The sequence below is a fragment of the Phoenix dactylifera genome, unplaced genomic scaffold (genome assembly GCF_009389715.1).
Source record: "Phoenix dactylifera cultivar Barhee BC4 unplaced genomic scaffold, palm_55x_up_171113_PBpolish2nd_filt_p 000366F, whole genome shotgun sequence".
In the NCBI taxonomy this organism is placed as follows: domain Eukaryota; kingdom Viridiplantae; phylum Streptophyta; class Magnoliopsida; order Arecales; family Arecaceae; genus Phoenix; species Phoenix dactylifera.
Genome location: NW_024067820.1, coordinates 295,704 through 319,827, shown reverse-complemented (window position 1 = coordinate 319,827; position 24,124 = coordinate 295,704). Strand labels below are relative to the sequence as shown.

The 24,124-nt window shown below is 37.8% G+C and overlaps 2 protein-coding genes across 2 annotated transcripts; both read right to left on the bottom strand.

The window, feature by feature from the left end:
- Nucleotides 1-4,990: 4,990 nt before the first annotated feature.
- On the bottom strand, nt 4,991-6,962 carry LOC103703637 (nucleoporin nsp1-like). Its single transcript, XM_008786555.4, has 2 exons — nt 5,508-6,962; nt 4,991-5,418 (listed from the first exon to the last, which is right to left on the bottom strand). Exons 1-2 carry the CDS (start codon nt 6,834-6,836, stop codon nt 5,245-5,247), a joined length of 1,503 nt encoding a protein of 500 aa, XP_008784777.3. The 5' UTR covers nt 6,837-6,962; the 3' UTR covers nt 4,991-5,244.
- Nucleotides 6,963-11,851: 4,889 nt separating this feature from the next.
- LOC103703638 (multiple organellar RNA editing factor 3, mitochondrial-like) lies at nt 11,852-13,374 on the bottom strand. The gene is made up of 4 exons (XM_008786556.4): nt 12,948-13,374; nt 12,762-12,859; nt 12,581-12,646; nt 11,852-12,377 (listed from the first exon to the last, which is right to left on the bottom strand). The coding sequence occupies exons 1-4, from the start codon at nt 13,325-13,327 to the stop codon at nt 12,079-12,081; spliced, it is 843 nt and encodes a 280-aa protein (XP_008784778.1). The 5' UTR covers nt 13,328-13,374; the 3' UTR covers nt 11,852-12,078.
- Nucleotides 13,375-24,124: the final 10,750 nt, after the last annotated feature.

The following is a 24,124-nucleotide window of genomic DNA, read 5'->3' as shown; positions in this document are numbered from 1 at the left end:
AGTCTCACTCAGAAGATGTAATTTGTCCGTTAATAAAGAAAAGCAAATGCACCTTATCTGAACTGAAAACTTAGAACCTGCAAGAGAAAAAAAAAAAAAAAATCCCACCTCCAAGGATGCAATCAAGACCCATATGCCATACATCATAGACTGGCATGTAATCTCTGATCCAAAAATCAACTTTTTATACACCTAACCACCTTGGATGACTGAAAAAATTGAAGCATAATGAAGAAAAATTGATGAAGAGGTCCAAGGAAGAAAGCCAAAGATAAACTATTTCTATACCTAAATACAGAAAGCATAACTAATAACAGTAGAATATAACGAAGAAAAAACCACCGAACATTAGTAAACCATCAATAAGTGCCCTATCGCTCAAATATTCTCTGCAAAGAAGTCATTTCAAAAATTTCTTTACTACCTTTACCAAACAATCAAGCCAAACTCTCCTACAAATATCATGCTCGCCATGGTTGTCATGATGGAAACAAAAGGTGAGCCATTTGAGCAATGGAACATATAGATTAGCAGTACAAAGAGACTCCAAAATGGCACCTACAATTATTAATTGATGTTTTTTGAAAAAGGAAAATGGAGAAATTCAAAAACACTGAAAACATGTTTCCATGCGATATTTTCTGTGTGCATTCCACATACCATACACATCTTAATATTTCAGGTATAAACATAACCAAAAGAAAAAGGCTCTGAATATGGGCACAACTATAAATTGAATTGAGACAGTTTTTGGTGCGTGCGCATGTATAGAAGAATCAGGGTTTCAGAATCCACGATTCTCATTAGATTTGGATGTGGCCCTATGCCGAATCTGACCTATATGCACCCCTGAGCATAACCTCCTTTCTGTCTGGCTTTACTAAGGCAGCATTTAAACCTCAAGTGCAAGTATGCAACCATCCACTTCAACCAACAACATAAACAACACCATTTGTTATGTAATTTCTTCTATGTTAGGACCAAGTTACAGAATAAGGTGGCAGAAAGCAACTTAGTACCCATATACAGTTTTTGTGGCTTGACCAACATTTCAACATTGCTATTATGACAATGTTTCCAATGATGATAATTGAGCTATAAACTTTCCACTTTCCAGAAGTTTAAAACTAATGTACAACATAAAGAGAGCTCTTCCATTAGATAATAATATTAAAAAAAAGGAGAAAATGCAAAGTTTGTTGTGTTTCAAATACAAGATGATCGGGGAAAAAAAAAGGAAGGGCAGAAGACTCCTCTTCAAAAAGTAAATGTCTCACCTTATTCTTAAGCAAGGCCTCAACTGAGTCTCCCACTAATAATTGGGCTCCGAACATTGCACTAAATAGAAATTTTCTTCAAATGCAGAAAAAGAATCAAAAGTAGCATTCATATTGTATGTTACATTCTTACAGAAAACACAAAGAAATCTTTAAAATGACACGAAACCTTGACCGGATATATAGCATTGACTATGACAAAGGAGACCTCAAAATATCAAGGTATAATAACAAATATAGAAACACTTCTTGGCAAGGATTGTTGTGCTGGAACCGGAGCCTAAACCGGTTGCCCGGTGGCATGGGTCGGTACGCCCCCATGTCGTTCCATGCCGGGCCCATATCGACATAGTAGAGAAGACAGAGAAAAAGGAGAACTGGAGAAAGAAAAAGAGAGGAAGAGGAGAGAGGAAGGAAGAGAGAAGAAGAGTGGCGGAGGCCGGCGGAGGGCCGAGAAGCCGCACGAAGGGCGGAGAAGGGTGGGCCTTTGCCCCTGTTTCGTTCAAAACAGGGATCTCGGACGGGGCCTCTTTTTATTTTTGAAATTTTTAAATGAAGTTGGCAAGATCCTTCGGACTCCTCCTCTGGTTTTCATGTTTCATTCGAAACAAGAGTTTCAAAATGAAACAAGGTCCCAGAGGAAGCCCCTTTTTATTTTCAAAATTTTTAAGTGAAGAACGAAACAGGAGTCATAGAGGGGGGGGGGGGGGGGGCCTTTTTATTTTCATATTTTTTAAGTGAAGCTAGCAAGGGGTTTGCATGGGAAAGACGGCAAGATAAAAGATACCTCTTTGATTAACAGAACAAATAATGATACAGATTTGCTTGGTCTCATCAACTTTTGCTAAACTATGACTTTGCTGATTTATTACAAACCCCCAAGTATTCACCTTTTCTCACTATTATATACATACCTTTCTATCTCTCTATCAAGCCCAAATCATTCAGAATACAAATCGCATGTTATGCTTATACACTATGAATTCATTTTAGCATCTTTAACCTTTCATAGTGATATCTTAGTACATTTGACTCCTTTTGGCAGGCTCTCATTCCACCTATATATGCTTTTCAAGCAATTCACTAACTGCTTTATGCTCCAATAAATCACATTTTAACATTATTTTGATAAAGGAATCATACTTTACTCCATTTAATAGATTTTTCTCTTTTTTTTCACAAAAAAGGAACTAGTTCAGTCAACAAATTAACTTTCTATATTCTAAAGGAGACTGTGATACAATGGTCTGATAACTTACCATCAATGTTTAAGAGTTAAATATACACTAGAATTTGGCACATGTGATGCACATAATAAATTTAAGATGGAGTAAAAGAAGAGGTTGTGATCTATCAATAGTGATTCCTATCAAATTTTAGCTATCTGTATAAAATAAAATATACAAATATAATATTTAACACTATTCCAATCCCATAAATCATTTAAATTTCACTTCCCATTATACTTTTACTCTCCTTAGAATGCCCAGTTTATTCAAGAGGAAAAGAAATAAGATTGATGTAATTCCATCAATCATGTACGAGCAGTATTTTAAGTACCATCCTAGGCATATTGTAACCTGGTAGGGTACTGCTACCAGTACAGGGGCTCAGTAGGGTACTGCTACCAGTACAGGGGCTCAGTATGCCCCCAGACTAATGCATGATACTATTTGTTGTGTTGACTCCAACAATATACTTTTGCTATGTCTTGACACAGAGGCATTCCCATACCATATCATACAGATACCAATACAAAGACCAGAATCAAGACCTAAGTATTAGTAATGAATACATACAGGGGATCAGTTTTTCAAAGACAAGTTTTTTTTTACATTCTCTAGGCAAAAATATGGAAGATGACTTCTCTTCTTAGGTTCCTTATTTTTCTAAAATTCAAACAAGATACTATTTTGCTACGTTATCTTTTTATTAAAAGGGAAAAAATAAGGTCCACAAAATAAGACACTATTATTAAAAGCGAAACTTATTGTTTCTTTTAAAATAAGAGATGACACAGCATACTACAGGCGGTTAAACCCAAATATTTTCACATATATTTATACTAAAGTAAAAATAAGTTGAATTTTGAAATATTCCACCAAAATTCCCACTCCTTCCCCCCAAATTACCCTTGACCAAAGAAGTTGAAAAGAAAATGTAAAATCTCCTTGCTCATATCTCTCCCAATCCTCTTACTCTCCTTACATCATAGGCATTCCAGTCAGAAGAACAATGAAGATGTGGTGCCGAAATATCTCAACTTACAATTGATGCTTCTCCTCTATTCCAATTAAGTCCTCGCATTATCATAAACATAGATGCCTCTCCTCAATGGGCGAGGGCCAGTTATTTGATGGACACAAAAAGCTCTGCAACATGGCACTAAGAGATTGGTGTAAATCACAAGAATTAGTGCGATACACGGGGTGTGGTTGAATGTTGAGTTACCAAGTGAGCATTAGTAGGGTCGAGGAACTTTTGGTATGCACATAACAGGAGCCCCATATTGTCCCTCATCTATTCTTATCAAATCGGGTTACTATCTCATCTTACCATAAATATAAACACCTTTCCTCCAATCCAAATAAAGGAGCTAATCTATGTTTCAATCCATTTTAAGCTCCGTCTATGTTTTCTCTGACCACCTCTGCTCCCACATGTCAAATTTTATCAAAGACTTGATGTGAGCTTCTTCGGACTTATCTTGATTCCTCAGCAGCATGATTTTTGCAACATCAACTGTGTGATTCTTAGTCAGAACCCTATTTATCCATATCCTTCTTATGAAACAAAATGTCAGATTTCTTCTATTTATTGTAACAAGGGCATTTTTGTTTATAGTTTTAAGAAAAGCTTAATAATTTCTAGGGAAAATGGAAGTGGCTATAACAAACATTTCACAAAAAGTCTGAAGTTATAAATTGCATTCCCAGCAGCAACAGCCTTTGTGAGTTGGACATGTTATGAAATTGGTAGGCAATCTAGCTGCCAGACCAGATGTGTCTTTTCTGTATTCTTTCTTCTTTAATATCATCTTGAATTTCACTCCACATATAAAATTTTCTAAGTAGCAAGAATCGCAGTTATAGAAACTTCTTTGGGCTAAGAGAAGATGTAATTGCATGTTTACCCATACATTATGATGTATAATTATGGTTTCTCTGAGTTTGAAACTTATGACACTGTTACCCAACAGAAGGCCATGGTCACTAAAGGAAGGGAAAGAAACAGAAGGGAGAGAACAGAATTGAGAATGGTATCGTCTCATCATGCAACATGCCATGGTACCCATTAAATATTTGGTGTACTGTCTTTGATCAAATCAAGTGAATATTTTCACAAAAAATATAAAATTTAATGCACACAAGCAGGAGAAAACAATCAATGCATAAAAAAGAAAGTCAGATATCTATCGCAACTGAAAAGATTTATATGTCAACCATCACGACTTATATCTAAAGAATGCTAGAAAACTGGTATTTCAGGGGGAAAAAAGGTATGGGTGTTGCTTCAGCTTGAGACCCACAATATGCACTGCCATGACAAAAGAGAAAATCCAAGAAGTGCAAACAACATTGAACTGGCTAATGCCATGATGAGGGAAAAAAGAAAAGCAGTTCAACATTTCAAGAGCATGTCAGATGAGTATCAAGGTAGCAGTAGCCCACATGCACAACACTTTATGTGCAAAAAACCAACCAATAGTAATATGATTTGAGACCATAAGCATGATTTTTAAACTGTCAAAATTAAAAAGTTTGATACAGTAGCACAAACATACTAGTGAAAGCATCCTTAACTTCATAATAAATTTAGCGCATCAACCCATATGTTAATTCATCAAGAATCGTAAATATTTCCCCACACATGTAACCAATAGAGAAGCAAATATAAGAGCTACACCTTGATTATTATGTCTAAAGAATAAAAACAATGAGCCAGGGCAAGATTGCCCAAAGGATCTCTAATCAGCCAACTTATTCAGGCGGTGAATAGTACTCCTTGCCAGTCGATTACTGGGATCAATCTTCAGAACCATCCTCAAATCTTCAGCGCCAAGTCTATACTTTTCGCTGCTCTCGTACAAAAGTGCGCGTTGCAGCAACACAGACACATTCGAGCTATTATGCTCCAATACCTGCAAACCAATGACCATTTGAAAATTTTATTAAATATAATCATACCATAAAAGGAAAGAAGAGAACACACTTCTTAGCATCCTAATACCTTTGAACAATCAGCAATGGCCTTCTTATACTCCCCAACTTCCTTATAACAAGAAGCCCTGCAGGACAAGACCTCAGTGGCAGCATCATTTTCCCCAGATTTTTCTATAAGCACAGCTGCCCAAGAAAGCCACTTGATAGCATCGGCGAACTGCCCCTGCTTGTAACTTTCCAATCCTTTAGTTTTGGCTGCCAAGAGTGTGACGCCAGCAGGAGGTGGCGGGAGCCCCTCTAGCTCTGTTGTCGTCTCACCATCATCATGTCCCCCAAACTCCGCACCCAAGTCCCAATCATTCACCTCCGAGAACGGCTGGCTTCCTGGTACCTCCGAAGCAGCTCTTGCAGCAGGAGCAGACGAGACCGACGAGGAGAAGAACATATCCATCGGATCCGCCCCACCTTTGGCCGGAGAAGGCTGTTGTGATAATGGAGGAGCCGAAAAGCTCGGAGCTGGCATTCCAAAATCATCCATTTTTGCTGAATTGGAATTCTGGAATGCCCCGAAAGTGTAATCAGCACTACCACTGCTGGACGTTTTGGAGGATTTGGCCGACGATATCGGTTGTTTTGCAGAAGGATTCGATCCAAAGTCCATCAATGATCCAAAAGGGTCCTTTTTAGCATTCATCGGCGGCCCCCAAGCTGATGATTTCATCGGTTGCCCGCCGCCCATTGGATTCCCGATCTTATTGCCGGATTGGTTCAAATATGAGAAATTTCCAAGATTATCCGCCAATCCCCGGCTGGAGGGTCTCATCGGGGCGTTGTTGGAGGTGGTGGATGCTGTGGCTGCGGTGGTGGTGGATTTGGGAAGGGAATCGGACAAATTACCCATGGAGAAGGCGTTCCTGGGGGCGGCGGCCTTGAGGGGAACGTTGCCGGCGGCTGAGCGGCCCTGGCCGAGGGCGGATCCGACGAGATCGCTGAAAAGACTGGGATTGTTGTTGGGGATCCCGAGGCGAGAGGAGGAGGGGGTGGGGGCGGCGGAGGTCCAGCTCTTGCCGAAGATGTCGCCGACCATGGAAGGAGGGGGGTTGGCGATGCCAGATCTGGAGACGGCGGAGGCGGAGGCGGAGGAGGCGGCGGCGGGGGGCTGGTGGGTCCACGACGGCCGGGCGGGCTGGTGGGTCCACGAGGTAGCCGGCCGGGAGGCGGCGGAGGCGGAGGCGGCGGTGAAGGAGGGGTTGGGATTCTGGTTGCGGAGGGGGCGGGAGGCGGAGCTCCGGCCGGCGGCGAGGCCGAAGTCGAATTGATCGGAGTCGAAGGAGACGCCGGAGGCGGCGGCGGAGGACGGGCCACGGTTGGAGCTGTTTCCGGTGTAGGAGTTCATGACGGCGATGGGATCAGGTCACCGCCGGGGTGCGTCGGGGACGGAGACGCCGCGATCGGCCGAGAGAGGAAAAGAAAGGAAGAGGCGAGGAAGGGGCGGTGGGTTGTCTAACATATTCAAGGCCAGGAAAAGGCTTTTAATTAGTTAGCTATATATATATATATATATATATATATATATATATAAAATATAATTTGCTAATTCGAGCGTTGTTCATGATTTTGTAAGAGGCTAAGGTCCTGTTTGGGGAGCTTTTGGAGGGCAAAAAGTACTTTTTGGCCCTCCAAAAATACTTTTAGATAAAAAATGATATTTGATAAAATTTTTGATTTTAGGGAGAAGCTCCAATTTGGAGCTTTCCAAAAATACTGTTTTTAGCTTTGTCGGGAAGCTGTTTTTTGGACCAAAATACTTCCATTTAAATTACACTTTTTTTTCTCAAAACCCTCATCCCGCCTCTTCTTCTCACACCCATCCTCTCCCTCTCCCTCTCTATCTTCTTGTTCCTCTCAACGCCACCGCCTCTGTTCCTTCTTCATCTTCTTTTTTGTTCATTTTTTTGTTTTATTTTGGGAGCTCGTGGCTGCCCATGGTGGCAGCTACCATGGCAGCCACCACCCATAGCCGGCGACCTCTCTATATTTCAATGAAATAAAATAATAAATAAATAAATAAATAAAAGAAAAATAATGAGTAAGTGGCAAATAATCTGATCTAAATAAATAAATAAATAAATAAAAATATTAGTAATTATTTAACCAATTTTATCACCTAGCTAGAAAATTTGTTAGAGAGATAAATGATTATTAGAAGGATGAAAAATTAATTTACACTAATAATTATAATATTTTATATATTTATTATTGTATTATACTATAAATATAATATTATATTACATTATATCATAATACATTGATATTGATATGTTATATTAAATAATTTAATATTATATTAAATTATTATTCTATAATACATAATGTTATAGTACTATATTATAATAATATTATATTACATTACATTAATATATACTATATCATATATTTATGTATTAATACATATTATATTTTATTATGCTCTGTTATATAATACTGGTAATGTCCCTTATGGTCATTTTGTCACACAAAAGTACTCTCTTAGTTTGTTTACCAAACACATGTTAAAGTGTTACAGCACTTTAGAAATGTAGTTACCAAACAACAAATAGTTTTTTATAAACGCTCTGCTTCAGACAGCTCTATTTCCAACAGCTCTACTTCCAAAAGCTCTACTACTAATAGCTCCCCTAAATAAGGCCTAACTTGGGTGGAAGCGGATGGAGTTTTTTCTGTCTAGCGTTGGATGGTTATGGCAAGCCTACGAGCTTTTTACAACTTCGACCTCTCACCAACATTGTGGCTTAATTTCTAATTTCACCGGATGTCCCCAAAGAGACACCTTTATTTCAATTCCACTGCTTTGGCTTTTGGTTTCTATAGGCTGCCGGTTGACATTCTTGTTGTTTTTGTGATTTTGTTCCATTGAAAAAATGACTTGATGTATGTAGAAGGAAGGACAGATAAAGATTAGGGTTTGAAGTAATACGAGAGAACTTGGACATTTTAATCTCTTCTAGAAAGTGTAGTCCTAAATCTAGTAAAATGGGGAAAAAAAATTCATATAGTCCATCCTGGCTAGTTTAAATTAAAGCCGAGTTGAATTGCAAATAAGTGAAATTAATTTTGGAGATAGAATTTGCACGGCGATTTAACCTTATATCTATTCATTTTAGTTCAATCTTCTTCTTCATTAGATTTAAATTTTGTTTTAACTAAAAAATTTATATATTTTTGGGATAATAACCCTTGAAATCACGTACCACCCTCCTTTGCCGATTTATGACAGTGACAAAGCTCGCGCTAACTAAGGTTCAAAAGTCATTACCGAGATTGCCTAAATAGCTAAAGTCCCATAATGTGCATACAAGGGATGAAAATTTTCTTGACATTCTTGTACTGATAATTAAACGTTGAATGACATATCTTTCGATCTAGTTTTACTAATTGGAATCTCATTTCTGCCCATGGCACTCATCACAGATCATGGCTTTATATCTCCATTTCCTGCATGAATTAGAGAACAGGTGTGATACATGAGAGGATGTTGAATCTTATAAGCACCTCCAAAATCACCACATAATGAAATGTTATTTATTCCCACAGATATACATTGGTTTTTAACTTAACCCTTGAGTAATCTATCCATATTATTTGTGATATTATATAAAGCAAACTGATGATCCTTTGGCTTTAAATTTCCAATGTGCATAGCCATCTATGAAACCGCAGCTATCAATGCTTACACTGATATGCAACACAATCCTAATATCAACCTTTATTACATGATCTAGATCTATATAAAAGTTCTAACCACTATAACTTGATTTCAGCTACAACACCAGTATCAACCTTTACATGAGATGTTATTAATTATTTTAAAGATTCTAATCCCGATATTAATGCTCAGGTTTAACCTAAACAACATCTCAATGTCCTCAACTATCTTATGTTGGGATTTCTGCGACACCATGCACAATAAAAGTCACGTCCTTCAAAATCCAAAATCCATGGTAATCTGTCGGCTATAGCACTTAAAACTCATCTAGATTGAAAACTATACATCAAACAAATATTAAACAATTACAAAAAAATCTTAGCACCTGATTCATGTTTAAATCTTTTTAGAAACTTATTCTGTAAATAAAATACTTACAGTAGCCATCTGCATTATAACTAGTTGATTATAAAAGGAAAAAGTAGTGAAGAATCCATGATGATGAGAATATAACGATGAACATAGCACATCTGTGGTCTGAGAAATAGAAATACTTGAAGGCTGAAATTTTAGATAAGCACGCTAGCAAAAGTAAAATCAATCATACAGATGGAATGATATTTTTGTTTTATTGTAAAGCATAGAAAAAAAGAAGAAAAAGAAGAAAGAACTGTGAATAACTCTCAAATTAGAATTCTTAAAAGGCCAGACCACTATTTCTCTGCCATACAAATCTTTACTGCAACCGACTACCCAACCCTCAGTTATCTCTCTTATGACCAACAATAATCAGCATATGGTGGATCCATAGATTATACTTATGGTCCAGCCAAAATATAAAAAATGATGAGAACTCTCTCCATTATTTATATGTATAGGAACATCACTGGGAAGTTTCCACCATCTATATCAGATTAAGCATCATAATTGGTATTTTTTTCCTTCTTTATTTTGGCAATGAAACATTGCCATCGGTGAATAGACAATCTAAGACTGAAAATTCAGGTGCATCACTCAAATACAATACTAAATTTAGCAAGCGTTAATCATTGTAATCATCTCCACATTTGCATCATACTCACCCACTACGACGTAAAATTTTCAATAGTTCAAAATAAAAAAAGACATAAATAACACATTCGGCATACAAGAAAACTCCATTTGAATTTCGAAAACATCAAATATTTACATCCTCTTGTAACTTCATGCCACCACAAGCATCTTACAAAACATTTTCACAACAGTTATTAGTCAAAAACATAAAGTTGTAGGCACCTGTCACTATGCACATGATATCTGTGCCCCACAAAATGATTCAGCATTTTTTTGATCTCCTTTCTGTATAAGCCGCTTGGCTTTTGTGTCAACTTGGGAATAGCATCTTATGTTCTCAAATTTCTGTAACGAAGCTCTACTTTCCACTGCCAAACCGCAATAACCTTTTCCCAGGCAACATAAGATTGATATCCTTCACTCTTTAAGAACAACAGACTCCATACTAAAGTCTAGAGTCTCAGCTTTTGTCCCATCAAATTATCCTCCTCCTCAGTTCCGATCAATTCAGTTTAGTATTTCAAGGTATTTTACAGTAAAACAATGGAAAACTTCCATCAAGTTGACTAATCCACAGCCGCATATCATGCTAAACATAAAAAGCCTCAATCAACCTTGCATAAGCAGGGCTCTCTGTGCATCGGTGCCAGAACTTGTTTGACAATAACAAATAAAAGCAATGCAATTGAAAATTTTTGACTAAGAAACCAAATTATGCCATCCCCACTTCCCATTTGCTAACATTGCACCAAAACATCCCTGCAGTTGTCCATATTACACTCCACCTTACAGCAAGCATGTGATAAATGAACCTACCAAGTTTTATCAAGGAAAAACTGAATTCAAGTTGATGATGCCTAAATAGACAAAGTATGAATGTAAGTTGTCTCCCTACCATAAGCTACTGTAAAGATGGGTAGATATCTTGTCTCCCTACCAAAGAATGATATCTTGCTGCTCATGGTATGCATCCTACACTAGGTTATGAAGGCTGTTGAACTAACATTCAGTCATCAAGCAATAGCATGATCTTCATTTTTTTCTTTTGTCGGTACATCCATTGTTGATGTTTTTCACCAAAAGCACATTTCCAAAAGGAGCTATGAATCTCATGAAGGATATTCATAACAGAAATAAATTGAATAACTAGAAGACCAAAGCCACAATCCTAAGGAGCAACTGGATATGGATTATGCCATGGATGCAGTTCAATCACATGAGAACACACTAACTTTGGCTCCAGATTCAAAGTTGTAACCGCCACAACAAAGTTTAAGAAGTTGAAAAGAGGATGAGGACATTCACAGCGTCCGACTTCTTATGGCCCATATCATACAGCAAATAGAAACCGGAACTGCTATAATCAATTGGCCTCAAGTTTCCAATTAATATGAAAAATGGAGTGTTAAGCTGCTTACTTAAGAGATTTTTCTACCAGCAAATTTTTTTCCTGGAAAAAAGAAAGGAGGTTAAACGAGTAATACTAAACAACAAAATACTACCACAATGTGGAACATCGAAACATGTTTCACAACAGTATTGCTACAAGTCATGATTTTTTTTATAGGAAGTTGTTTTTAGGGATGAGAACATGTATTATCTTGCACATCCACCGCAAGTAAAAAGCAATATCAAATATCTAAGTCAGCAAGTAAAATGCCAAGAAATCAATCTCATACAGTCTCTACCACGTTCATAGAAACACTGCTGCATGAGTACCTTATAATATTACCACAAGATCAACAAAGATGAAATACTTATATCAGACTAGAATGTTAGAATATCCACTTAAATGGAGTCCTTTTACATGCTATGTTCATGAGAACCACAATGATTACCATGTCACTTAAAGCAATTCAAAACCCAAGTCTCACGAACCTCAATTCCCTTCCCTTGGTACCTCACTCTGGTATTGTTGCTGTGATTTCTGCGGCATTTGCTCTGACATGGGTTGTTGTCCACTCTGATATCCTTGCTGTGGATTCTCAGACATTTGCTGTGAATTGGGTTGTCTCTGATCCTGTGCCCACCCACCTCTCTGCATTGGTTCTCTTCTTTCGACCTGCATAGTTTCTCTCCGCCTATCATATCGAGGACGTGGCCTGCCCCTCGTCTGCTGCCTCTCATTGAACCGAAACTGGGGTCTATGTATGACCTTACCGTCAATAAAAAGATCCCCTATTGGATTTAAACAAGATAAATATCATTATCAGCAAAATAACTGCCACAATCCAATCTACCACAAAAGGCAACAATTCAACATGATTGAAGACCAAAACACAAACAAAGAAAATGACTAGAGAATCAACCAATCAATTCAAATCTACTCTATTTTCCAGAAATAAAAGGTCCATGAAACCATGTTTAGTGGTTGCACCAACCTCCATAGTCCTTGTTGGGCACATCTAAATAGGAATCCGGCAATACCCAAAGAACTCCAGGCAGTCCTACCACATAAGAGATCATATCACTTCCATTCCACAACAGAAATAACAGATCGAATTGCTTTCACCAAGAAACCATTTTTCCATTCAAAACGATCGAAATTCATCCACCCAATACCTTTAACTTTGTAAGAAAGCTCTTCCGAGATCAAAGCCCCAAACCCCGTGTAAGTTGTGGTGCATACCGAGTAAATCTTCTTCTTTGCCTCCTCCTCACTGAGTCCCAAAGCACAAAGCTCACAAATTTAAGCCAGAATCAAAACAACGAGATATAGAATTCTCCGAGAGATTCCTAGTTTCTTACCTCCCGACGACAGAGGCAAGGGTCTTGACGTAGGCGGCGATCATCTCGTCCTCGGAGGGTTTAGGGTTTTCGGGGAACTCCATTACGATGAGCCAGTGCTCGTAGTCGCAGCCGTCGAGGAGGATGGTCTCCTTGGGGGGCCGGTTGCTCCAGTTGGGAGAAGGATCATTGAGGGGCGAGTATCCCGACCCGGAGGTCGTCTTCAGCCTCGCCGGCACGGCCCACAGCGCCGGCGAACGGTGGAGCGTCTCCAGGACGGCGATGGAGAGGCGGAAGGGATGAAGAGGAGAAGGGAGGGAGAGGGGCGACCTCAGAGGAGGAGAGGAGGCGAGAGCTCGGGAGAGGAGAGAGGAAACGCTGCGTCGTGCCAACGCCGCCATAGCCACGATTTCCCTGAGGTTAATGCCTCGAGCGGAAGCGAAGGCAACGAAGTTTTTAATGGCTCTGGCGTTAGAATTAAGGAAAGACTATGGGCTGGGCCCAAGGACCATGAGCCCATTACTGATGGGTCCATCACTATCATGAGTAGGGACAATTGTGATGGGAAGGAGACCATTCATCTGAGGGAAATGGTGGAAGAAACATTTACAAAAACAACTCCTTGAGAATGAAATAGAATTTGAGAAAGGTTCTTTTTATCTATTTTCCTTTTATCAAGATGACACATCATGCTATTTGGTTTGGCTAGCTTATACAATATAATCGAAAACTTGATCTGACCTAGTAAATAATCAACAAATTGATGTGCCCTGATGTTCTAGTACTAGTTCAATAATCAAGAAGGTAACATCTGATCATAGTCATTTAGGATGAGTTTTGAGTCATGAACTAAAACTCAAAATGTGAAAAATATGATGCAAGCATAAATGAAAAATGGACCAACATTAAAACAGCTATGGAATTCGTACTAAAGTATATTGGAGAATCCTCTTAGCATTCATCACAGTATATGGAAGAAGCTAGAAGCCTTATCCAATATCGGGATAGTCAAGTATGTATGAATAAAGCTTTTTTTCCTTTTTATGATCCAGATAAGTACTTATTTTCAAACTACCATTTTCTAGTAGTTTTTTTGACCTAATAACTACTTCCTTGGTAGTTATGGGGAGTTACCTGTGTGAATAACTCCTCGTTATCCTGCTAACTTCCTTTAGAAAGTTAATTCCAGTAAGTAAGTATCCAAATATGGCCCTTCGTGTGAGCGACAAGAGGTCAAACACAGTTCATTCTAGTGTTATGCATAAATAATTAACCAAATTTTGATTGACCTTATATTTTTTATCATTTATTGTAGTTAGTTGATGACCAATTAATCTCCTTCAAGGGCAAGCATTTAGGGAAAAGGTGCCAACCAATTGAACATGTAATTGTTAGCCAGTCTAGTACTAGTTTGAGCAACAAATTCTGTTTCAAAAAAAGTGATAGAATTTCCTTATTTCTAATTTATTGGCATAGTGGAATCCATGCCCCATCAAATCCATATCTTCGTTCTCTTTGCATCCTTTCCCAGGCCTTTAGAATATGTTTGGTTGCAACGAAATCCATTAAAAGGAAAAGAAAAAGAGGACTTTTCATGAAAATCGAAAAGTTCAATGGAAAACTAGTTATATATTCTCTGAATTTATCAATTCTCTACTAAAATAAATAATTAGAAAAATCAGTCCTCCCAAGAAAACTTAGTTTTTCAATGGATTTTCGTAGCAACCAAACACATCTTTCGAATATTAACTTATCATATTGCTGGAATAATTGCCATGGACAATGAAAGCTACCATGCAAACATTGCTCTAGACCCTAGCTAGCTAGTATAGTGGTATGTATTTGCAGGCCTTTTCCGCTATTTTAGCCTCTGTGGGGCACCCAATTTGTTAGCGAAGAGCCTGGCTTAAGAAAAGAAGCTAGCAAACGAAGACTCGGGTGCGCACACATAGATCAAAAGACAAATAGACAGATAGATAGGTAGACAGATAGACAGACAGAGAGAAGAAAAATGAAAATCATTAGAGGCCCCAGGACAAACAAACATATTTGGTCCAAGATAATCATGGCTAGCTGAGGCTATTAAAGCTAACCGAGGCAACCTTTAATGGCCTCCTTCTTTTTTAACATCAGCAGGTCTTTTCCACACCATCAACCTCTCCGGGCCCAGAGATACAACAAACTCACTCCAAAATGAAAGCTCCCTCCTTTGTAAAAGCTCCAATACGGCTGTGGCCACTAGGCAACCATATCACATATGCAAACTAGACACCCATCAAAACAAATCAAATAAACTAGATTTTGCCAAACAGCTAGTAGTATTATATTGCTTCTAAATACTAATACACCATGTTATGATGTTACATGGTACATACATAGAAGCAAGCCGTATAAAAAGCTAAGCTACGTAGCATCCATGCAGACCTTAGTGGAGCACCCGGCCACGGTGCGGGTGCGACACAAACAAAACCCCCCCGAGTTCAGTAGCTTGGGTGCTATAAATTGGCTCTTTCTTTGGAGCAGTATTGCTTTGGACTGGCTTGGGGTGGTAGCTTGCATAAGGTGGTGGTGGCCTTCTCTTCCGGACCAGGCACTCGTCCAGAATGTCGAAGGCCTCTTTCCCTACCTTAGCGAGGTGGGTCTTGGTTGCCATGCACAAGAATAGCTCAGGTATGCACAAGAGCCAAGGGCTTCTCTGTTTTGGGTTGCTAGGGCCGTTTGGGTCCCCATGCCATTCTTTATAGGCAGGTGCCTTCTCGCTTGACTCCAGTCAACGTTCTAGGGTCCCATCTCCCACTTCCTAATGGACACTGGCTAAGGCCCTGTTTGGGGGAGCTGTTGGCAGTAGAGCTGTTGGAAGTAGAGCTGTTAGAAGTAGAGCTGTCTGAAGTAGAGCTGTTATAAAAAGCTGTTTGATGTTTGGTAACTATATTCGTAAAGTGCTGTGGTACTTTATTTGGTATTTGGTAAACAAACTGAGAAAGTACTTTTGTATGACAAAATTACCATAAAGGACATTGCATAATATTATACAACAGAACATAATAAAACATAACATAAATTAATACATAAATATACGATATAGTATAATATTATTATAATATAAAATAATATTATGTTAATATAGCATAATAGTAATATAATTATTAGAGTAAATTAATATTTGGTAATATAACATAATATTAAATTATTTAACATAACATATTAATGTATTATGATATAATGTAATATATATTATATTTATAGTGTAATAAAATAATAAAAGTATAAAATATTATAATTATTAGTATAAATTAATTTCTCATAATATAACATAATATTAAATTATTTAAAATAACATATTAATGTATTATAATGTAATGTAATATAATACAATATTTATAGTATAATATAATAATAAAGGTATAAAATATTATAATTATTAGTATAAATTAATTTTTCATAATATAACATAATATTAAATTATTTAACATAACATATTAATGTATTATGATATAATATAATATGATATTATATTTATAGTATAATACAAAAATAAAGGTGTAAAATATTATAATTATTAGTATAAATTAATTTTTCATAATATAACATAATATTAAATTATTTAACATAACATATTAATGTATTATGATATAATATAATATGATATTATATTTATAGTATAATACAAAAATAAAAGTATAAAATATTAAAATTATTAGTATAAAATAATTTTCCATAATAATTTCCCATAATTTCCCATAAAATAATTTTTCGCGGTCCAAGGGCTCTTCTTTGTGGTCCACGCTCGAGGAGGACCTCAGCGTCGGCCGCAAGGTTGATGATAAAAAAAAAAACAATAGATTGATTTTGGAAGGTATGAAAAAAAATTTTCTTCTAAAATGTGGTTCAAGAGATGCATCCAAAAATTGAAAAGAAAAATACCTTTTCTTACGGAAGGGAGTCTGATGGCTAGGGTTCTTGGCTCCAGCAGATTTTTAGGTTTATAAAGGGACAAACTATGTAATTATGTTATTTTAATATGGGCATTTTTGTCAAAAATACAGCTTTCCGAAAAAGCTGAAACAGCTTCCTCCCAAAAGCTCCAAATTGGAGCTTTCTCCCAAAAGCTGTTTTCAGCTTCCCGCAAAAGCTGAAACAGCTTTTCGAAAAATTTACCAAACACAGTTTTTCATCTAAAAGTACTTTTGGAGGGCCAGAAAGTGCTTTCTGGCCCTCCAAAAGCTCCCCCAAACAGGGCCTAACTTTCGGTTGCTTGAACTTTATCTCCCACTCTATAGGGAAGGGGGTCAGGTGGAGTGGATAGGAGGGCATTTTGGTGGCATCTGATGATTCCTTACGTTATGAATCCAAGATACCATGGGAATATTTTCCTCCTTTACTGAGGAAGTAGAGATCAGGTTTGCAAAACCAATAGGAGGCAAAGAGAATGGTTTGATATGATTCGGCTGACCATGGTTAGGAAGCATGTGTGAGTCGATCAGGCTTAGCTCTGGCCGAGGTTCCCTTATACTTGCCTTCTAATATTCTGCTTTCGGCAAACTTGATCTAGAAAGATATTACATGATATAGTCTAATTTGAGGAGAAATTATTAGTTGGCCCGGGTCCACCAACTCAGCGGTGGACCTGTCCAACCAGAAAGCAACATGGATCCGCTTCCTTTTTTTCTTGTTTTTTGTCGATGACTAGACTATCCACTGTTAAGCTGGTAGATTTGGTCCAACTAATATTTTTTTCTAGTTAAGTGGTTGGTTTGACCCAATCTTCGGCCAACTGATGCAGGTGGATAATGTATTTTCTTTATGCAGTTAATTGTTGAAATTTTGCAATATAGGAGTCGCGATCTTACTTTTTTCAATAATGTAGATTTATTTCACCTTTATATGATTCTTCTGGATTTTTGGGAGTGGAAAAGCCGGCATCTCGATGTTTTTTTATTTTGTTTTTGAGTAAAATCTCAAGAGGTCATATTTATCTATTATGATTTTCCAGCTTTTATTCTCATGCGACCCCATGTTAGCATTATGTTGATCGTCTGACAAATATATGAAGTTAGTCTCCTTCATACACAACATAGATTTGGTGTAGTAAAAAGAATTTGATAGAGGCATCTGAGATTGGAATCACATCAAAACCATTTGGAATCACATTTGCTTTTTACTGTCCAGAGCAGGAGCACATCTAGGAAAGAAGTTATTAGACAATATTCGCTTAGATTAAGATACGTTAAGATGATCCAGCATTATCTCTTTGCATAAAAGGCAGTGCGGAGCTGAGGGCTGCCTGGGTAGGTCTTCGACATGCTCAGCATGTGCTATCATCTAGTTCAGTTATCTTAGATGGTGATTCGGCTACGGTCATCAGCTAGATCCAAGAAAGTCCGAGGGTCGCTGCCGGTGACCATCCATTGCTTCGTGATATCTGAATGATAATGAGGAATGGAGGGGTTGTCTAGACGAAGCATGTGTTTAGAGAAGCCAATGAGATTGCGGACTGGGTGGTCACCTACGTGGCTAACCATACCGATAGCATCATATGGGCGGAGGATAGAGAGCTGTCTTGTAAGTTTCGTGATATTTTGTTTTCCGATTTTATTGGGTGTATCCGTACACGTATTATATGAATCATCCGTTCTAGCAAAAAAAAAAAAGAAAGACGATGTGTGCTACTGTGTGTGTGTGTGTGAGAGAGAGAGAGAGAGATCTGTGCATCAAAAGCATCATTATTTCAAAAGGATGACTCGTCTCTAGAGATATCAAATCTAACACTGGGTTGGTCGGGTGTGATTGCGCTTGCCTGCTTTATTTCATTTCTTGAGCCTTACCCTCATAAAAGTCGACCTTTGTCTACAAGTTGGTGAGAAGCGTATGGAGACTGTGGAGTGGAATAAGAAGGCATCAATAAAGGGTGAAGAGAAGCTTGTGCTTATCCAACTGATCCTCCAAAGGGAGTGGAAGAGGCCACACCTGGGTTAAGAGAATCCCACACTTTCCCAACCCTTTTCAGCTACTGGAAAGTGTGAATGGAGGGTCGTGAATCCAAGGTGGGTTTGGTCTTGACCTGGTTCTGGTCTTCCTTCCCTATGGGCTGAGCACCAAGGTTCTCACTGCCACGTGTCCGACAGCCCTTGGTGGTTTATAACCTTATTCATAAAAGTCGGATTACGGGCAGTTCGATTGTCATTACAAAAATGACACATCAACATATATTTTCTTGTGGGCCAGAGTTCCACTTTGGGCCCACAGAAGTTATCCCTAGAATTATCCCAAGAGGAATAAAGTCCGCCATCACAAAAGAATCAGATGTCCTCAACCTAATCCGACAAGCTCGTTCGCGTAACACAGTTCAATTTAGGATGAATGCACCTTCTCTGCTTACAGACTAGCCTAACGTGAGCTCGACCTAAATTTTTGGAGTTAGGTTGGGCAATAAGGGCTAGGTATTGGCAAAGTGCGTCTGGATTCCCTGTTCGGCTCAATCTAACCTATTCGAGCTACATTAGTACTGCAACATGATTTTAGCACGAAATTGGATTTATAAGAACAAATTGGACAATACCGACCAGAACTAGACTACCGGAGCCAACCGAGCTCGATCTAGACCGGTAGACCCGACCAAGTTTGAGGATTTGAAGCAAGCTACTAAAATTGCTAGACCGTAACTTTTTGTTAACTTGTAACGAGAAAAGTGTTAGCTATGGACTTGCAACATGTACAACTCTAATTTGGCAAAACAATCATGTTACAGGGAGAGATCAAGCATACGAGACGCACAGGCCCTTATCAGAATATCATGAACCATCTAGGCAAAAATATCAACTCTTCTAATAATCAAGGTCATGGTCAATGCTTCATCTCTATTTGCAGGCAATTCATTGTTGAAGGACATATTACAGTGGAAGAGGGCCATGTTCCTCTAAAATGACCCATATTTTTCGTAAGGGGAATCAAACAATCGAGACCACAGATTCTCTATATTGCACAAGCAGCACCGCAGAGTGCCATACAACCCTTGATGGCCGCCATCAGAAGATGGATGACGATCAAACAAGACAATCCACCTTATTTGATGGTCGCCTATCTTTTGATGATGACGGCCATCGAGGGCCGCGTAGCACTTTGCAGGCAGCCCACACATTATAAAGGATCTTGGATGAGCAATTGATTGGGTTGCCGCTCAAGCTTGAGAGAGGAATGTTTCTTTGATTGTGGGGGACACCGTTCCACCCTCCTTACATACTATATTGGCAGTTGATGCATTCGTTGTAGATTTCCAGCAGGGTTAACTTTTTCATTGGTTCTTGCCCTTTGATGGTCCACCTCATTTGATGGCAGCCCATCTTCTGATGATGACGGCCATCGAGGGCCGTGTAGCGCTTTGCAGGCAGCCTGCGCATTATAGAGGTTTCGATTGATTGGGTTGCCACTCAAGCTTGGGAGAGGAATGTTTCTTTGATTGTGGGGGACACCATTCCACCGTCCTCGCAGACTATATTGGCAGCTGATGCATTCGTTGTAGATTTCCAGCAGGGTTAATTTTTTCATTGGTTCTTGCCCTTTTTATGTACCAAAAAAATTAGGGAAAATGCTATTTTTCAAACACATGCATAAAAATCTCCATTGAGACATCTATGACACATCAAGGGAGACCTTCTGAAAGCATCCCATATACCCATTTCCAGAGCTATGCAAGCAATAATGGAACCCATCCAAAGTACATGTTAGTTACAGTGCACCTGAGGAGGAATCGTTATCCCAAATGTACAAGTGCCATTCCATGCTCCTAATCATGGCAGTTCGGTGGAGATATGGATCCTCTTCTGCTAGCTATATAGCTCATTGAATCTTTGAATAAAGATTGGGTCCCGTCTATCCCATGAAAACCTCTGGCGTTGCAAGGGGCCCCTTAGTGATTTATAGATAGCTTTCCCCCACATGGCCTGTCTTTTTTTATGCAGGACCTGTCTTGAATAGTTAACCTGCTCTACCACTCTTAGCTAAGCCTAACAAAACTAAACCAAACCAGATATGTGTAACGTAGGGAATAATTTAATAAGTGTTTTGGCACCTGAACAACCTTAGCTTTTGTTTTTATTTAAAATGTTATCTTCTTGTATGGGAACAAGTGGAACGGGGACCGAGGATACGCCGCGGGACGGGGTTTTTGTCAGCCAGCCCACTGGGTTTGAAACCTCCTTTGGAATCTCCTGGTTTTATTGTTTTTGGGCTTCTTCCGTGTCTATGTGAGATCCGTGTGAATATATATTTAGTCCTACATCCATTATTCACTGGATAGATCTTAGATATTTTTATAGTATTAATTTTTGAAGTCGGATCGATTCGCCTATGATGGATCGACCCGATCCATTTTATTTGAAGGGAGACAACCCTCCAAGGCATTTGTTGGATATCTAATAATTGCCAAAGACAGTTAATTTCTACCTTTATATATACACATAGTTGCAAAATAAAAAAAAAAGAGAGAAGAGTGATCTTTCTCCATATTTTTTGGGCAAAAAGGGTTCTTGAATTGTAATCATCAAGATTTTTCAATTCTTTAATTACGCTTACGATTTGTGATTCGACCGAAAGCTGGTGATATAACCATATCTATAACAAGTAAGTTTGTTTCAATCCGTTTTAATTATGATAAATTTTCCTACATGTAGGATCAAAAAATCTAAATAAAATCTTCCGGCTAGCCATTTTGGAAGGTCCCGAATTGTTACAAATGGTATCAGAGCGGACCCGGCCATAACCTATGTAGACTAGGATTACACTACAACACAGATCCATTAGGGCAGACTACGGACCGATTGTGGTGCTTGTGATTAGATTTGAATGGAATTGAACCCTTAGCATGACGAAGACGTCAGAGCTTAAGCGGAAAGAGTATGTGAGAATCCGTGCAGGTGTGTGTTTAGTCCCATATTGGTTATTCGCTGAATAGATGTTGGGCATTGCCTTAGATTATTACAGTCCAAACTGCTGTTCTATATGAGCTTAGTCTCAGGTGTTGCTTTTCATAAGAGTTAATCTTATCCATAGTTAATATGTTTAAGAGAACAGGCATGTCACGGATGGCCTAGTTGAAAAGTTGGCTCATGATTTGTCCTGTGAAACAAAGGTCACAATATTTGATTCTTCCATGGATTGGTGATTTCGAATGCTTTGATGCTAAAACCCTCATCTCTGCATCAAGAAAAAAACATTTCGGTGCAAATCATGTGATTGGAAACATACTCAGATATGGATGCAGTAGTCAATTATGGAAAGATCAAATGATACAAGTTTTTTGATGAAGCGAGTGAAATGATCAAATGAAGCAAATGAGCTGAACTCTATGGAAGATTATGCATATCCACTGCTATATTGGGGTAGATTTAGTAGTCAATTATGGCAAAAAAAGAAGGGTGCGACGCTTTTTGATGGATATGATTTTTATCCATTTAATTGTGTTGGGTTTTTTTATATGGATGCAAATGGACTTCATTGACCGTTAATTGCTCAATATATGGAGACAAACAAAGTGTGGAATAAAAGGAGGCAAATCAAAAAGTTTGATTAGTTATAGTGATAGAGAAAGAAAACCTTTTGATGGGACATAAATAGGTTTTTTCTATATGTGTAAACATTAATTTTCATCAAATCAAATGCATACAGATGCTATTTATACGTAGGGATAATGTAACTATATAATGTAAGAGAGTCCCACCATTTGCTCCAAAACAAAATTTCCAATGAGAGAGAAGTGGCTGGAAGCCCAACAAAAGGTAAAGCTTGACTTTGTATTGGATGGTTGTAATTTTAGAACATGTTTATGTCAAAAATAATTCTAGACTCCATAACTATTTTAATGGACTGACCTTCCTATATGTTTATGGGCTGCACTGTTATCCAACGAGTCAAATAAGAGCGAGCCAACTGAAAGAGGCATGGAGTTCGATTTAATTCCAAAAAACTTGATACTGGTCGCTTGTAATATCTATTATCCAATCATTCATTTAACACTCAACTCTTGAATCCATGAACAAGATTATGTATATAGCTAGAAACTTGGAAGCACCAAAGCAAAAGGTTTTTGTATGGTGCAAAGGTTTTTGAAGTAAGATGCTGCTATGTTCCTCATAACCTCTTCATAATAAATGCAAACCTGCTTTTTAGCAGAGTATACAAGTCTCAGTTGTTAATTTGGGACCAAAGTACTAAATTTATTCTTGATGTTTCAGAAAAAATCACAAATTGGACATATTTCAGGAATGGTTTGGGATAAACAAAATATTTTTATTTAATAATAAAACTTAAATATATAATTATTTAAAGAATGGTCTTGCTTATAAATTGTTGTAGTTCTTTAGCAAAATGATTCAATCATGGCATAATCCAGCGTGTTCAGCGAATCCAGTGAGTTTAGCAAAATGGGTGGTGAGTCCTCCATTTAAATTATCCCATGTCTCTTTGATCGATGCCACTGATTTATTTATCTAACTTTTTAAACAAATTGATGTCATCCATTTCAGTAGGTGGTTAATACCAGGATAAAGAGAGATTTCAATTCATGTCTATTGAAATAAAAGTTTGTATAAATTTGGATTAGGAAAGAACTAAAATATTTCAAAGTTCTGATTAGACATAGTCTTGGACTCTAAGATATCAAATACCAAATGATACAATAAAACCATCAGTACACAACATTAATTTTATATTTAAAATAAATTTTTTATTTATAAATTTAAAATAAAAAATAAACAAATTAATATTTTGAAAAATATAACATAAATAATATAATATAATTAATACAAGTGAGATATGATTTGTTGGAAAATGGGCTGCTCGTTTTGCACAAATGAAAAGTCTACTGGTCCACAATCACTAACTTTGCAATTTTATAACAACAAATCTATAATTTACACAAATCATTTCTTGCAACAAGATTTGACTAGCACTGTTCATGTTGATTTAGATATAAGCAATGGAGTAAAAGATAAAAATACTATCATTTATGAAAATTGGTGATTAGCTGAATAGTACCTAAAATTCTGACTGACATGATCTATTTTTAAATTTTTTTTTGGTAAAAATCTATTTTTAATTTTTCATGCACCACATCGATCAGGAAAATGGTCTTTTGGTGGTGATGAAAATAGGTGATCCAGAGCATGGAATGGCCTTGCACATGAAGGGCTCGTTCCATTCGC